Source organism: Muntiacus reevesi, chromosome 3 (assembly GCF_963930625.1).
Source record: "Muntiacus reevesi chromosome 3, mMunRee1.1, whole genome shotgun sequence".
In the NCBI taxonomy this organism is placed as follows: domain Eukaryota; kingdom Metazoa; phylum Chordata; class Mammalia; order Artiodactyla; family Cervidae; genus Muntiacus; species Muntiacus reevesi.
The window spans coordinates 94,317,709-94,334,762 of record NC_089251.1 but is presented as its reverse complement, the minus strand read 5'-3'; the positions used below and the strand labels follow the sequence as shown (position 1 = coordinate 94,334,762).

The window sequence follows — 17,054 nt, the reverse complement described above, 5'->3', positions numbered from 1 at the left end:
CAGCTTCAGCATCAGTCCTTCCAATGAACACCCAGGACTGATCTCCTTTAGGATGGACTGGTTGGATCTCCTTGAGGTCCAAGGGACTCCCAAGAGTCTTCTCCAACACCACAGTTCAAAAGCATCAATTTTTCGGCACTCAGCTTTCTTCACAGTCCAACTCTCACATCCATACATGACCATTGGAAAAACCATAGCCTTGACCAGATGGACCTTTGTTGGCAACTTCAACTACTAATGTAGTAGCTTCAACTACTAATGTACAAATCTTACATAGTCTTATAAATAAAATAACAGCAGAATTTTAAAGGCTTACTATACCTTACAAAATAGGACTTATCCCAGAGGTGGGGTTTGTTTAACATTTGGAAATGCATTTGCATTATTCACCAGGTAAATAGGTCTAATGGCCCTTTCAATAGATGCCCTAAAAGACATCTCACATATCTTTCAATAAAAATGACAAGGTCCTAGGAAAATATATATAAGACGTACATGAAGAAGCATAAAATTCTACTTTTCCATGCTTCGTTACCTCTTTGTAAAAAGGAGAATGTTGATACCCACCCCCGCCAGAGAAAAGTGTTGCCCTGAGTGAAGCCATTTAGCACAGATAAAACTCTTAGAACAATGCCTGCAACCAAGTAAGTGTGCAAGAAATATCCACGCTTGTGCTCAGTCGTGTCCAACTCTTTGAGACCCAATGAACTGTAACCTGCCAGGCTTCTCTGTCTGTGGGTTTCTCCAGGCAAGAATACTGGAGTGGGTTGCCATACCCTCCTTCAAGGGATCTTCCCAACCCAGGGATTAAACAGGTCTCCTGCATTGATAGGCACGTTCTTTACTGTCTGAGCCACCAGAGAAGTGCCTCTAAATTTTGTTAGGTGAGCAAAAAGAGTGGGTAACCCAGAAATCTGAGAAGGAAAAGTAGTGAAGTGGGCCTAATTTTATAAGTTTTCTTAAGTTTTAGAGAATTGTAATCAAATGTCAGATAATTGATATTTGAGATAATGCCCCATCTGTATCTGGGCACAATTGTTTGCACCCACCTTCTCCCCAAATCTGAAGTCTTTACCCTGCAGGACAAGGTCAGCAAATGCACATCAGGGCTCTAGGGTAGGGCATGGAGGGAAGGAGGGCATTCAGCAGATAGTCCCCTGGTGTCCCCACAGCTCACTGGGCTGTGATGTGGGGATCACTGTCTCTCCTTGCTCAGCCCTTGTCCTCCTGGGTTAGGACACCCCTTCCCTAGATGTATGGGAACTTCCTGCTGGATTGAGGCCTACATATAACTTCCAAGGCTCTTTTGCCTTTGGGGCTCACTTGGTGGTAAAAATAGAGAGGTCCTGCCTGGACACCCCTCCTAAAGCCCAGGAAGACTGGGACAGAGGGAGCAAGCTCTGTGGATGGACCGTGGTGATGGATGCCCAGCCATGTGACTTTACCTGATGCCACAGGTGAGCGGAGGAGCTGAAACACCAGCAGGACTACGCCACCCTCTTAGCTCCTGCATCTCGGATCTTAAGTCTGTTCTTTCTTCTTTTCATCATACTTTCCCAGATCACGACGGCAGTGACTCAGAACTCCCTCCCATCATGTTCAACACACACTCTCCAGCGAAGTCGATACAGGAAAGACGATGGACAGCTGAAGTCATCCCGATGAAGAGCTTACACGGAGCAGGGACGCCACCGCGCTTTGGTTATCGAAGAAGCACGAGCAGAGAAGAGCGCCTGGGCAGGGGCAGAAGGGCGATTTTGAGGCCCAAACCGCTCTTTCACGCTGTGGATGAGGAGTTCGAATCCGAGGAGGAGGGTGAGGAGGAGGCCCCAGCATTTGGGTCCCTACTGTCATCAGAGCTCAGACCTGGCGGGGACTGCAACTTGTCCCACAGCCCTTTGCTCCAAAGGAAGTAGTATCGTGGTGTCACGTCCACGGGATTGTTTCTGGGTTTTTCCAGAGTCCACTGCCTTCTGATTATGCTGAAAGCAGGATGTTCAGAGGTCTGGAGAGAGTTATTGAGTTTGGGTCTTTGGAAGCTATTAGACACCAAGACTCTGTATTCTATAAGACATGATTCTGTAAGACTCTATCAGGGAGATTTTTCAGAGGACCAGGAACACACTTGCTGGTTCTGCTGTGTTCTCAGCTGTGCTTCATAGCTGCAGTCTCTGTGAAAGACAAACATCCATCACCCCAGGAACTATTCACTAAGTGTGCCCTTCATGTCATTTACTGAGATACAAGACTGGTCAGTAATTCCCATTGACTCTACTCATGTCTGTGTGTGCGTAGTTTCTCAGTCATGTCTGACTCCTTTCGACCCTTTGGGCTATAGCCTGCCAGGCTCCTCTGTCCATGGAATTCTCCAGGCAAGAATACTGGAGTGGGTTGTCATTTCCTTCTCCAGGGAATCTTCCTGGCCCAGGGACTGAACTCACATCTCCTGCACTGGCAGAGGGGTCCTTAACCACTGAGCCACCAGGGAAGCCCCTTGTACAGCGTCAATGGCCTATAAGACATCTCAGAGCTGGGGAGACATTAGAGAAGGTGGTATCAGACATTCTTATTTTCCAGGGGACAAAAGTGAGGCCTTGAGAAGCTGGCTGGTGCCTCTTCAGGGCCTGCTTCCCTCGGAGGACGTGGGTTCTCTCTAGGACCAACGGACACCAGGGGCGGACAAGGGCTGTCTTAACTGTCCTGGATTTCTGTTTTGTAAATGGTGTCGGCTCAGGGTTCTGCAGCCGTGGCGGAGGTGACATCAGAGCAGCCTTCTGTCTCTCTGCTTCCCAACCTGAGCTTTAAGACTGCTTCTAATATGTTTGCGCTGTGTAGCTCAGTCACATCCGATTCTTTTGTGACCCCAGGGACTGTAGCCTGCCAGGCTCCTCTGTCCATGGAATTTTCTAGGCAAGAATACCGGAGTGGGTTTCCATTTTCTCCTCCAGGGGATCTTCCTGACCCAGGGATCAAACTCACGTCTCTTGTGTCTCCTGCATTGACAGGCAGATTCTTTACCACTGCGCCGCCTGGGAAGCCTAGTATGTTTGACCACTTTCTAAATTAGGAAAAGTCATTTTTTAATATAAATAAAATCAGCAAATATGTTGATGTTGTCTAAAGATTTTGCAAGTATGTTTTATCCACAAATAATGCAGGTGGTTTCTTGGAGTTTTTAATTGTTTTTTCCAAACTCAACTCTGTCAAGTATCTTATTTCTAACTCCTCCTGAGAAAACCCAGCCACACAGACAGAAAGCTCTTTCTTAGAACATCAGTCGGTGTTAATTGTTAATTGGGCCATAAGCCACTGGGAATAAAAGAGACAACCGCCTCAGTGCGGGCCACTCCTCTAATTAGCAAGTGATATGTTGTTTCATCTGCCCACAGGATTTGATTTAATAAATTCTTTTTCTTTCTGAGACTCTAACCAGCTTTCAAGCCAAGGATGCTCAGGAAGTATGACAGGTAAGAAGTCACAATTCCTACCCTACTCCCAGACATTTTACTCAGCAGAGAGACTGGAACTGTTGTAAAATGAATGAAGGGGGTCACTACTCTGTTTTCATGCAGAGCAATGCAGATTTGGGATCAATATGCATGGGTGTGCTAGTTGTGTCCGACTCTGTGTGACCCCATGGACTGTAGCCAGCTAGGCTCCTCTGTCCATGGAATTTCTCAGGCAAGATTACTGGAGTGGGCTGCCATTTCCTCCTCGAGGGGATCTTCCCAACCCAGGGATGGAACTTGGGTCTCTTCTGTCTCCTGCATTGGCAGCCGGGTTCTTTGTCTCTATTGCCTCCTGGGAAGCTCGCAGCGGCTGTAGCCAAATCATTGATTGGGAATGTGCCTCTTACATTGACCACAGTGAAGTGAAAACGTGAATTATCCTTTCAGCAATTATTTGTGTTTCTGTATTTTTATTTCTATTGACATATTATCTTTGAACTCAAGGAGGTACGAGAAATAGAGCCTGTTAGAAACTTATAAAATTAAGGGTCGCCTAGCACCGTGGCTCTGGACCAGTTTAAAAGGAAGGAAGGTCCCATGGGGTTTCATTTATTTTGTTTCCTCCCAGGAGTTTTTTTGGGTGACTAAGCGCAAGTGAAACTCGGATTCTGGGTTTCGCTGGTGTTCTGTTTCACAGGTGAAGGCTGCCCTTGTTTTGCGTTTGTACTTGTCCCAGATCCGGTTCAGGAGGCAGCCTTGTTATTTAACTATACTGTATTTAAAAGGGACTGTGTGTGGGGGGGGGACAAGGGTGTCCCCAAAGTTACATGTGCAGAGTTTAAAAAACACAGCGAATCAGAAAGAGGAAAGGAGGGGAAAGTTTTGTCCTCCAAGAAGGGGGTATTCTTCGAGGCCGAAAGGACAGGTCCTCATCCAGGGACCCGCCCACGGGAAAGTCACACAGAGCAGGCCGCACAAACCAGCATGGGTTTAGCAAACAATGCTTGCTGCCTTCCACCCACACCCCTGGAGCTGAATTTCAAGTTCTGAATTTAGATAATACTGCTGGAATTCTTGCAGTTTTGCTACACACTTGGGACTTCAGGCAGCTCTCTGTTAACAATATCTGCAAAGAATATTCATTATATTTCAGTCATGACAAGAATGAAAATGAGTATTTGCAGAGTAGGGCTTCCCAGTGGCTCAGTGGCCAGGCACACTCCTGCCAGTGCAAGGGATGCAGCTTCCTTCCCTGTGTGGGGAAAACCGCTTGGAGGAAGGCATGGCAGCCCACTCCAGTGTTCTCGCCTGAGGATCCCGTGGACAGAAGAACCTGGCGGGTTACAGTCCACAGGGTCACAAAGAGTAAGACACCACTGAACAACAACAATATATTTTGTAGTATTTTTATTTTATATGTGTTATGTGTTGATGTTTGCTTTAGTCTCTAAGTCGTGTCTGACTTTTTTGCAACCCCACAGACTGTGGCCCTCCAGGCTCTTCTGTCCATGGGATTTTCCAGGTAAGAATACTGGAGTGGGTTGCCATTCCCTTCTCTAGGGTATCTTCCCAATCCAGGGATTGAATCGAGGCCCAGTCCTGGGTCTCCTGCATTGGCAGGTGGGTTCTTTACCACTGAGTCACCAGAGTGTCTCCTATTTATGTTAGAGTATTTATATTTTATATATTTCATATATATTAGTAGAGATTATATATAATATATATAAATATAAAATATTTCATGTATTAATAGAGATTATATATATGTATATAAAATATAAAAAATATATAAAATATAAAAAAAATATATATATATATATTTGCAAACTGGAGATCCAGGAAAGTCAACGGTACAGTCCCACTGAGTCCAAAGGCATGATAACCAGGAATGCTGATGGTGAAGGTCTCAACCCAGTGGCAAAATAAAATCAATATCTCAGCTCAAACCATCAAAGAGACAAAATTCATCTCTTCTCAGTTCAGTTCAAGCCATCATGGGTTGGATGATGTCTGTCCACAGTGGGAAGGATTGTCTGTTTTACTCATTCCATGAATCTGAATGCTAATGTCTTCCTAAACACCTTCACAAGGGTGAATGAAGAAATCAATGAATGAATACTGGTGGCTTAAAAATATGTACAACGTGAGAGTTGCAAATTAAGTTTTATTTGGGGCAAAATGAGCAGTGCAGCCTAGGAGATGGCACCTCAGATAGCTCTGAGAAACTTCTCCAAAGAGGTGGATGGGGGTGGGGGGAGGTCAGTAGGTATGTGATTTTGGTGAAGGAGGAGTATATGCTTAATTAAGCACATATTTTTTTGTAGAAAGTTTCTACTAGTCTCATGAAACTTTGCTAGTCATGAGGAACAGTCATTACCATGAAGGATTTTAGTGTTTTTCTAGATTTCAGGAGATACAGGAATAGGGCTCATAAAATCAGCTCCTGAGAATATCTGAAGACCTGCCCTGCCAGTTTCTGCCCCCAAGCACAGAGTGCCTCATTTCTGCTATCCATCCTGAGTTCCTTCAGGGAATGTTGAGGGTCAGCAGCTGCAGTAGCACGTGGCTTTGTACTTGTAGAGGTAGATGCAAGTGCCCATGGATGGCAAGTGCCGATTTGTAGTTAACAAAACCATCTAGGTGGGCTTCTTGATTTATGGCCTGCTGTGATGCACACTAATGTGTGCAAGGTTTACTGTTGTTTTTTTCTAGAATCTAAAATTAGCGTTTGAAATATGTGTATTCAGTCGTTAAATCTTTTCTGACACTTTGTAACTCCATGGACTGTAGCATACCAGGTTCCTCTTTACTTGGGATTTCCCAGGTAAAAATACTCGAGTGAGTTGCCATTTACTCCTCCAGGGGATCTTCCTGACCCAGGGATTGAACCCTCATTTCCTGCACTGGCTAGAGCTACCTGGGCTTGAAATATAGCAATTACTGAGCAATATTTGAGCAACTCAATATCAATAATTGAGCAAGTTACTCAATTAATGGTAATTATTCTTTTGAAGTAGGACAAATACTACTTTTACTTTTAGAAAAATAATTTGTCTGAGTCTACCCAGTTAGTGAAAATATGTGATATTGGTGATAAAAATATGTTCTGTAGTCAGACTATTTTTAATTGAAAATATGGTTTCATCTTCTCCAGCTAGGTGACCCCCAGAAAGTCACTCTACTTTTCTATGCCTCTATGTCCTTATCTATGAAAAAGGGGTGATAATAGTTACTATCTACTTTGTGAGGTTGCAGTGAGTTTTAAAAATTCTTCTCGAAGATCCTGAAAACGGGGGTTTCCTTGGTGGTCCAGAGGTTTAAAACTTCACCTTCCATTGCAGGGGGTGCGGGTTCAACCCCTGGTCAGGGAGTAAGATCACACAAGGCTTATGGTCAAAAAAACAAAACATAAAGCAGGAACAATACTGTAACAAATTCAATAAAGACTTGAAAAATAAAGAAAAAGGCCCTCAAACAAAGACTTCCACATGGTAGGCCTTCACTTGCTGTTTATTTAGTTTTTGCAAATGACCAGTTCCCCTGATCCTACATGGAAATGTGGTTCCTGCAGTTGCAAGGTCAATCTGGGAGTCAGAATTCTTGCTTCTCTGCTTGGGTTTCTTCTCTAGACTCTCTCTAGCTCCACACAAGGGTCTATTAACGATCTGCCACTGAATCGTTCACTAACTGCTTGGGGGCAATCACCAGGTCTTATTCATTTTTATTTCTTGAAAGCCTAATAGGGTACCTAACACTTAGCAAACTGATTTTCATCTTTACCTTAAACAGACTCAGATAAAAGAAGCACACATACCAAGTTCTTGCTCCATCAGGGTTGTTTAAGAATTCTGTAGGTTTTCTGAGAGAGTGTTTGGTTTGGTATAAGATAAGGAAATGAACACGAGTTTCTCTGAAACTTAGATAGTTCGTACAAAGGAGAATATGGAAACCAAGAAGCAATAACGGTAAATATGACTCAGAGAGGTAACCAGTCATACTCTGAAAATATAGCAGTACATCTCTGCATAGACTGGTAACAAGGAAAACAGGTTGAGTACAGGGTGGGGAAGTGTTTGTCAAAGGAGGCTATAAAAAATGAGAATGGTGTTTCTGATATGAATGTTTAGAGCACTTGTGCCTTGGTATTATGCAAGTAATCCAATTACACACAACCCTGTGAGTAAGTGGAAAGCACATTTAGGAAATTTTAGGAAGGCATCCTCAGATACACATACCTCATGGCTACTAGGGTTTGTTTTAAAGTAGTCCAAGTGGGAAATGTGGCAAGAGTTGCGAAGATCAAATGTGGAGGGAAATGCCGAGAAAAGGCAACAAAAATATTTGTTTTTGAGGCGTAGATATAGGCCAGCGGTTAAGAGGGTAGCTCTGGAGCCTGACTGCCTAATTTTTTTATATAAGATTCTATATTGGTGACTCAGATGGTAAAGAATCTGCCTGCAATGCAGGAGACCCAGGTTCTATCCTTGGTGGGGAAGATCTCCTGGAGAAAGGAATGGTGACCCACTCCAGTACTCTTGCCTGGATAATCCCATGGACAGAGGAACCTGGTGGGTCCATGGATCACAAAGAGTTGGGCATAACTGAGCGACTAAAACACACGTATATCAATTGGTTTTATGATGTTGGGCAAGTAAATTTTGGTTTTCTCATCTCAAAACTGATAATAGTGGTCATGTGATTTGGGAAATTAATAGATTTCTTGGGAGGCATTTAAGATTCCAGAAAAACATCTATTTCTGCTTTATTGACTATGCCAAAGCCTTTGACTGTGTGGATCACTATAAACTGTGGAAAATTCTGAAAGAGATGGGAATACCAGACCACCTGACCTGCCTCTTGAGAAACCTCTATGCAGGTCAGGAAGCAAGAAGAAGCAACAGTTAGGACTGGACTTGGAACAACAGACTGGTTCCAAATAGGAAAAGGAGTACGTCAAGGCTGTATATTGTCACCCTGCTTACTTAACTTCTATGCAGAGTACATCATGAGAAACGCTGGGCTGGAGGAAGCACAAGCTAGAATCAAGATTGCTGGGAGAAATATCAATAACCTCAGATATGCAGATGAAGCCACCCTTATGGCAGAAAGTGAAGAAGAACTAAAGAGCCTCTTGATGAAAGTGAAAGAGGAGAGTGAAAAAGTTGGGTTAAAACTCAACATTCAGAAAACTAAGATCATGGCATCCGGTCCCATCACTTCTTGGCAAATATATGGGGAAACAGTGGAAACAGTGGCTGACTTTACTTTTCTGGGCTCCAAGATTGCTGCAGATGGTGATTGCAGCCATGAAATTAAAAGACGCTTACTCCTTGGAAGGAAAGCTATGACCAGCCTAGACAACATATTAAAAAGTAGATACATTACTTTGCCAACAAAGGTCCGTCTAGTCAAGGCTATGGTTTTTCCAGTGGTCATGTATGGATGTGAGAGCTTTATAGAAAGCTGAGCACCAAAGAATTGATGCCTTTGAACTATAGTATTGGAGAAGACTCTTGAGAGTCCCCTGGACTGCAAGGAGATCCAATCAGTCCATCCTAAGGAGATCGGTCCTGGGTGTTCATTGGAAGGACTGATGTTGAAGCTGAAACTCCGAAACTTTGGCCACCTGATGCTAAGAGCTGACTCATTTGAAAAGACCGTGATGCTGGGAAAAATTGAGGGATTGAACTTGTGTCTCTTGCATCTCCTGCATTAGCAGACAGATTCTTTACCTTGCACACTTGGGAAGCCCCCTTGAATGTGAATCCACCTTAAATGTTTAGAGAAACTTATAAGGTGTGACTTTAATAAATTTTTTGTCAACTTCTTTGTGTGTGTATTTTTTTTTAATTATCAAAGATTATAATTGTACAATCTTGAAAAGCATAGAACAAAATACAGTTGTTGAAGGACAGTTGCTCTACAATATTGTGTTGGCCTCTGCCATACATCAACTCGAATCACTCACAGGTTAATTTATTGCCAAGTTTTTAAAAGCAAAGTAAACCTCCAAATAGTTTTTCCACTGCCCTGTATAAATAGTATAAAACTGCCCTGCAGGGCGCCAAAACGCACATATTTAATGTGAACTAATCTCTCGCTAACCTTTCTGCCTATTTGACTTTGCATTTGGCTATTCTTCAAATTCTCTTAGAAAATGCCTTCAGACTTGGGTGTGGCAGTGTGGAGCTGAGGACAGAATCTCAAGGTGACACCCCAAGACCATGAAGAATTACTCGATGAGGGGTGGTGTGTGTGACCACCGCCAGGTTCTCAGCTAGGAGAGGACCAGGGGAGGCTTTGGTCCAATGGAAATTTCTCAAGAGACTCCAGATGACCTCTGCCTACAATTTGGAGAACCCGGACCTATAAAGCCTAAACACATGCCGTACTCCTCCACCAGAGGGATCCAGTTCTCCACATTTGGTCTTGATGATAAGGGACCAAGGCTTAAGAGCATGTTTCTGAGATTACCTTTTGTTATTCTGTGCCTGTTGGAGTTTTGTCTTTCCCTAAGCGTGAGTTCCCTGGCAGAATGGCCCACTCCCTTCTCCACGTGGATGCTTTAGCTGGCAAAAGAACTGAGGCTGAAATCTGAGATTGGCTTTATGGGTGAGGTTCCTGTTTGTTCAAAGCCACCTCCTATCTTTCCCCTCTGAAGCCACCAAAGAAAGCTCAGAAGATCCTGGAGTGACCCTTAATTAGCTCAGCTCCGGGAGGAGGCCCAGAGTCGCTGAAATAGAATGCCTTTCTTTTTCTCTATGGCAAATATGGTCTGGGTGAAAGGCTTTTATGGATTTATCTCTTCTCCCTGGTTTGATCTATTATCTGGATAAAGTGAAACAGGCTTTCTTTACTCTGTTCTTTTCAGACCAGGGACCAGAATTAAGAGTTAAGGCTTCCTTAGCTCCAGCAGTTTTGCTTCAGGTAGCCCAAGGCATTGCCTCCAAATTCCTAGTCCTTTCCCTTTAGGGGAAGGAAATGGAGACCAGCCGGCTGGCCCCAGGAAAAGGAAAGAGGCAACTCTGTGAAGCATCAGTCTTTTGGTGCTGTGCAGACTTCCCCCGTCCTCTGGGCTTCCTCTTGCTCCTTTTACTAAATATTCCCTTTTTAAGAAAGTTATGAATGAGCAACTCACATTTTGGCATGTTAGCTCTCTCAGAGTCCTAGCATTTAAGCCTCACTTGAGAAAAATGAGTTTCAGGCATCAAAGTGGTTGAAAAGAGTTTTTGAGGGAAAGAGAGACTTCCTTTTCACTGTGAAATGAAATATCTCCTGCCATATCAACAAATGGGAAATGACAGCCGTCAGTGATTTCTGACTTCCAAATGTGAATGAGTGCTCACAAAACTGTGATGGGGGTGGGAGGAGGGGGGGTTGATGAAAAAACAGTCATCTACCATTTCTTAAGGCAAATAAGGAAACAGGATTTGACCCCAGATAGTTCAGTCCAGTTCAGTCACTCAGTCGTGTCCAACTCTTTGTGATCCCATGGACTACAGCACACTAGGCTTCCCTATCCATCACCAACTCCCAGAGCTTACTCAAACTCATGTCCATTGAATCGGTGAAGCCATCCAACCATCTCATCCTCTGTCGTCCCCTTCTCCTCCTGCCGTCAATCTTTCCCAGCATCACAGTCTTATCCAATGAGTCAGTTCTTCAAATCAGATGGCCGAAGTATTGGAGTTTCAGCTTCATCATCAGTCCTTCCAATGAATACTCAGGACTGATCTCCTTTAGGATGGACTGGTTTGATCTCCTTGCAGTCCAAGTGACTCTCAAGAGTCTTCTCCAACACCATAGTTCAAAAGCATCAATTCTTCAGCACTCAGCTTTCTTTATAGTCCAACTCTCACATCCATACATGACCACTGGAAAAACCATAGCTTTGACTAGATTGACCTTTCTTGGCAAAATAATGTCTCTGCTTTTTAATATGCTGTCTAGGTTGGTCATAACTTTCCTTCCAAAGAGTAAGCATCTTTTAATTTCATGGCTGCAGTCACCGTCTGCAGTGATTTTGGAGCCCAAAAAAATAAAATCTCTCACTGTTTCCATTGTTTCCCAATCTATTTGGGATGAAGTGACAGGACCAGATGCCATGATCTTAGTTTTCTGAATGTTGAGTTTTAACCCAACTTTTTCACTCTCCTCTTTCACTTTCATCAGGAGGCTCTTTAGTTCTTCTTCACTTTCTGCCATAAGGGTGGCATCATCTGCATATCTGAGGTTATTGATATTTCTTCCAGCAATCTTGATTCCAGCTTGTGTTTCATCCAGTCCAGCATTTCTCATGATGTACTCTGCATATAAGTTAAATAAGCAGGGTGACAATATACAGCCTTGACCTACTCCTTTCCTAATTTGGAACCAGTGTGTTGTTCCATGTCCAGTTCTAACTGTTGCTTCTTGACCTGTGTACATATTTCTCAGGGGTCAGGTCAGGTGGTCTGGTATTCCCATCTCTTGAAGAGTTTTCCACAGTTTGTTGTGATCCACACAGTCAAAGGCTTTGGCGTAGTCAGTAAAGCAAAAGTAAATGTTTCTCTGATATTCTCTAGCTTTTTCGATGATCCAAGGGACCCCAGATAGCTGAGGTACATGTGAAAGGAATGAATTCAATGAGCCCAGAGGTTTGCATCTTCCCGTACATAGAACACTAGATTCCTTAATTTGATATTTGATCTTTGATGTTCAGACTGCCTGCTCCCTTTGTTGCAAGCTTGTGTATAGCCTGACTCCCCCTCCCACCTACTTGGAGCAATTTTCTCAAAGCTACTGAGATGCTGTTTCCTGGGTTTGGAGTCTTAAATGTTCCCACTAAATAAAATAACTCTACTTTTCAGGTTATGACTCTATTTTTTTTCAGTTGACTTCACTCTAACAACAGCTTCTTCATAGTCCTGGAATGTACTTCCCACACGGCCACCCACTTAATCTCAAGTTAGCTTTTGGGATTTGCCAGGTAAATTCACCTTTGGGTTTGTGAAGTTTTTATCTTTATTTTAATCCAAGCTTTAAAATGTGTTTGCACCGAATAATAGAGAAAACTCTGTAATCATTCTTTTAATTAACTCTTATGATTCCATTTTTATATTTAACTCTTGAATTCACATGGAATTTACTTCTGTATGAAGAATAGGTAATAAATAATTTTTTTCCTTCAAATAACTAAAATTCAATAAACTAATAACAGACAACAAAGGTTCGTCTAGTCAAAGCTATGGTTTTTCCAGTAGTCATGTAAGGATGTGAGAGTTGGATTATAAAAAAACCTGAGTGCAGAAGAATTGATGCTTTTGAACTGTGGTGTTGGAGAAGACTCTTGAGAGTTCCTTGGACTACAAGGAGATCCAACCAGTCCATCCTAAAGGAGATCAGTCCTGAGTGTTCATTGGAAGGACTGATGATGAAGCTGAAACTCCAATACTTTGGCCACCTGATGTAGAGAGCTGACTCACTGGAAAAGACCCTGATGCTGGGAAAGATTGAAGGCAGAAGGAGAAGAGGACGAGAGAGGATGAGGTGGTTGGACGGCATCACTGACTCAATGGACAGGAGTTTGAGCAGGCTCTGGGAGCTGGTGGTGGACAGGGAAGCCTGGTGTGCTGCAGTCCATGGGGTTGCAAAAAGTTGGACAGGACTGAGCAACTGAACTGAACCGAGTAACAGCTTCTTGAAGAGAAGTGGGACATACTCAGATCTGTGTACAAACCCAAATAGTGATCTGAATCAGACCTTGCACAAAACTTACATGAAGTCACCCCTTTCAGCCCAATTTAGTGCAAGAAAAACCAGAGAGCACTTAGGAGTGTCTCTTTAAGCTCAGTTGAAGAGAATATGAAAAGAAAAGAAAATGAAATTGTTTTTGCCACACAAATTTAAACCACCTTCTTTTGGGAGGTCTTTCAACAGAGGACAAGTTGAAAGTTTAAAATGTTATTTTCTGAATGTTTGAAAATATGAAATATTTTCTTAAGAACAAGTGTAATTACATGCAAAAGTAATGCTTGTTTATCATATCAACATTTTATCTTCAAACTTTATTTCTGTATTTGGCTGTGCCGGGTCTTAGTTCTGGCATGTGGAATCTTTTATTTGTGCCATGCAAACTCCTAGTTGTGATATGTGGCTTCTAGTTCTCAGACCAGGGAGTGAACCTAGGCTCCTGCCTTGGGAGCACAGAGTTTTAACCACTGAACTGTCAGGCAAGTCCCACCTATGAACATTTTGTCTTAATGATTCTTGAACTTTATTGTGCATAAGACTCACCTGTGAAATTTGTTCAAAGCATGAGTATTGGCACTTTCTCCCTCTCATGTCCCCTGAAACGAACCACAAGGTCTATGCTGGGACCAAGGCGTCTGTATTTTGACAGATGTATACAGTGTCCATTCTTTGCTGAACTAGAAGTTGTCATTTATCTGCAGGACCACGGAGTCCACCCTCTTTCTTGGCCTTGGCTATGTCGGGGGCTCCCCTGGTCCTTCCTTTTCTACCCTTGCCTGTTCTGCTCTTCTCCCTGGGTGGGGGGTGGTGGGGGGGATGCAAGCTCCATGCATCAAATCCCTGGACTTTGTAAGATTAAAATGGTAGAGAAGGTTCCATATGAAGAAGAATAAATCAGTCAGTGTCTATTTATCTGGAAAGTCAACAACTGCCCAGTAACACCACAGATTCAGAAGGGCAGAACTGGTTGTATAATGAAGACGGAGGGGGTGCGAACCTCTTAGAATCACTGAAGAAACATGTGAGAAAGAACAACATCACGTGGCCTTGAATCCTAAAGGAAACGTTTGATCACAGCCTGAAAAAGTTTGGGGAAGGTAAAAGATGACCCAACCAATGATGTATTGAACATGAACACCTTATTATCAGCAAATAAATTATGTTAAAGATTTTAAGAACATTCTGGAGACGTTTATGCATGTTGGATACATGTTCTTACATATGATTCTATGTGTGTGTGCTCAGGCACTCAATCATATCCGACTCTTCTTGACCCCATCGACTGTAGCCCGCCAGGCTCCTCTGTTCATGAAATTTTCCAGGCAAGAATACTGGAGTGGGTTGCCATTTCCTACTCCAGAAGATCTTCCCCACCTCAGGATCAAACCTTAGTCTCTAGTATCGGCAGGCAGATTCTTTATCACTGTGCCACCTCTCACCTCTCATAGTGTTTAAATATATTGTTACAAACACCATATATTATAGAAATATTACTTGCTTGTTATTACTTAGGGTATGAATTCGTCAAAGCTCTTAAAAGTATTTTCAAGTTATTTTTCAAATTCTTTCTGCTACTTTATATGGTCTCCAGCAATGGCCAGGTACCCCAATTCCATTTACATCTTCAACACAGACTGTAATTTTTTAAATTATGCAGGCTCTTTATCATTGCTTTCATTTGAGATCTTCCACTATAAATGCAGTTGGACAATTTTCAGTTGACTCACATACCTTTATTTACGTCCCCATACTTTGTCCATAATGCAGAAGAAAGTATTTTAGTGATTTTTATGCCTTAAAAATAATCACCACATATAGGGGAGAAGAGATCCATGTATATGTATGGCTGAGTTGCTCTGCTTCACATCTGAAACTATCATAGCATTGTTAATAGTCTATACTCCAATATAAAATAAAAAGTTAAAAAAAATAATTTTATTAAATGACATTTTTATACAAGCTTTTTAAACTAAAGCCGATTCTCTTCCTGCAGTTAGTCTTCACATAGGTTAAAGCTCACATCAGTGAAAAGAGTAGTTATTTCACTTAAGAAAGAAGTAAAAATAAAGTCATGCTCTTTTCCTTGGTGGGATGAGAACCAGTAAGTATGCTGGGCAGAAAGGTCTCTTTGTAATCAATTACAGAACCAGGGCGGAGGTGGGAGTCACAGTTTCTGTTTAAGAACAAACTAGGGGAAAGGGAGCCCACTTGTTTGGTGACACGAAGCAGGTCAAACTCAGTTCCTTTCCAGGCCCCACGTTTGTTTGCTTATTTACCTAGGCGAAAGGGCTTAACTGCACAGAAAAACCAGCTTCTACTCTATTGACATAAATCTCATTTCACCCGACCCACAAATGATGGTTTTCTTTGTTGTTTAGCCGCTAAGTCATGTCTGACTGTTTGTGACCCCACTTTGGACTCTGTGACTGCAACACACCAGGCTTCCCTATTAATACTTCACTGTCTCCTGGAGTTTGCTCAAACTCATGTCCAATGAATGCCATCCTACCATCTCATCCTCTGTCGCCCCCCCTCCCACTCTTGTCCCCAATCTTTCCCAGCATCAGGGATTTTGACAATGGGTCGACTCTTTGCATCAGGTGACCAAAGTATTGGAGTTTCAGCTTCAGCATCAGTACTTCCAGTGACAACTCAGGGTTGATTTTCTTTAGGATTGACTGGTTTGGTCTCCTTGCTAAGGGACTCTCAAGAGTCTTCTCCAGCACCACAGTTCGAAAGCATCAATTCTTCGGTGCTCAGCCTTCTTTAAGGTCCAGCTCTCACATCCGTACATGTCTACTGGAAAGGCCATATGATAATGGTTGGCAGCCCTCAAAAGGGTACCAGCGCACAACCCCAACACTTTTCCCAAAGGAACTGCAGTACCAGCTCTACATTCAGGTTGTACAATTTTTTTAAAAGAACTGAATGGCTCTACATTTGTAAAGTATTTCCATGAAATGGACTTTTCTTCAGTCATTTATAAAATTGCATTTCAGAGTTGGATGAGAAGCCAATTTGATGACATTGTCCTGCAGGAGCTCCCTACCCTGGCGGCACACTGGACTCTCCTGGGGGGCTTTAAAAGATACCAGTGTTCCCACCCCCACCCCCAAGGTTCTGATGTATTGGCCTGGGGATTTCTATAAGACCCTCAACCAAGTAAAGAAGCCCTCAGCACTCTAGTAGGGGGATAATGAAAGTGCTAGTCGCTCAGTTGTGTCCGACTTTGCGACCCCATCGACCGTAGCCTACCAGGCTCCTCTGTCCATGGAATTCTCCAGACAAAAATACTTGAGTGGGTACCATGCCCTCCTCCAGGGGATCTTCCCAACCCAGGGATCGAACCTGGATCTCCTGTATTGCAGATAGATTCTTTACCATCTGAGCCACAAGGGAGGCCCCGGTGGGGCATAATGGATATTGTTTAACTGTTCCCTCATGTTGGGCTCTCTATTCATAACAAATGGATAATAACATAGTAGTTTATTTCTCAAAGGAAAAGATTCATGAGGATATTTTTGGTCTGTTTAAATCTGTTTGTTTCGAAGAAATACCTACAAGGTATCTTGAAATAGAGACAGGATCAAAATGATGCAAGCTAGTCAAATCTTTTAAAAAGTAGTTCTTCATGTTTGAGACTTTACATTGCTGTTGATCAGTCACTAAGTCGTGTCCAACTCTAAGCGACCTCATGGACTGCAGCATGCGAGGCTCCTCTGGCCTCCAGTATCTCCTTACATAAATGCTGTCAACACAATGCCTACCAAAGGCAACTAGGACCTTAATGCTTTCGCTTGTGATCTGGCCCGTATTCACTGATTTAGCCTGTTTAACCATATCCTCTGTTCCTCCTCGTCTATGTTCCTATGC

At 42.9% G+C, this 17,054-nt stretch overlaps 1 protein-coding gene across 1 annotated transcript in view; it reads left to right on the top strand.

The window, feature by feature from the left end:
• SLC9A4 (solute carrier family 9 member A4) overlaps positions 1-2,241 on the top strand; it is a 53,730-nt gene extending 51,489 nt beyond the window's left edge. Inside the window, exon 12 of the mRNA XM_065928864.1 lies at positions 1,561-2,241. Within this exon, the coding sequence (XP_065784936.1) occupies positions 1,561-1,916 (356 nt within the window). The 3' untranslated portion in view covers positions 1,917-2,241. The remainder of the gene's footprint in view (positions 1-1,560) is intronic.
• The last annotated feature ends 14,813 nt before the right edge of the window (positions 2,242-17,054 follow it).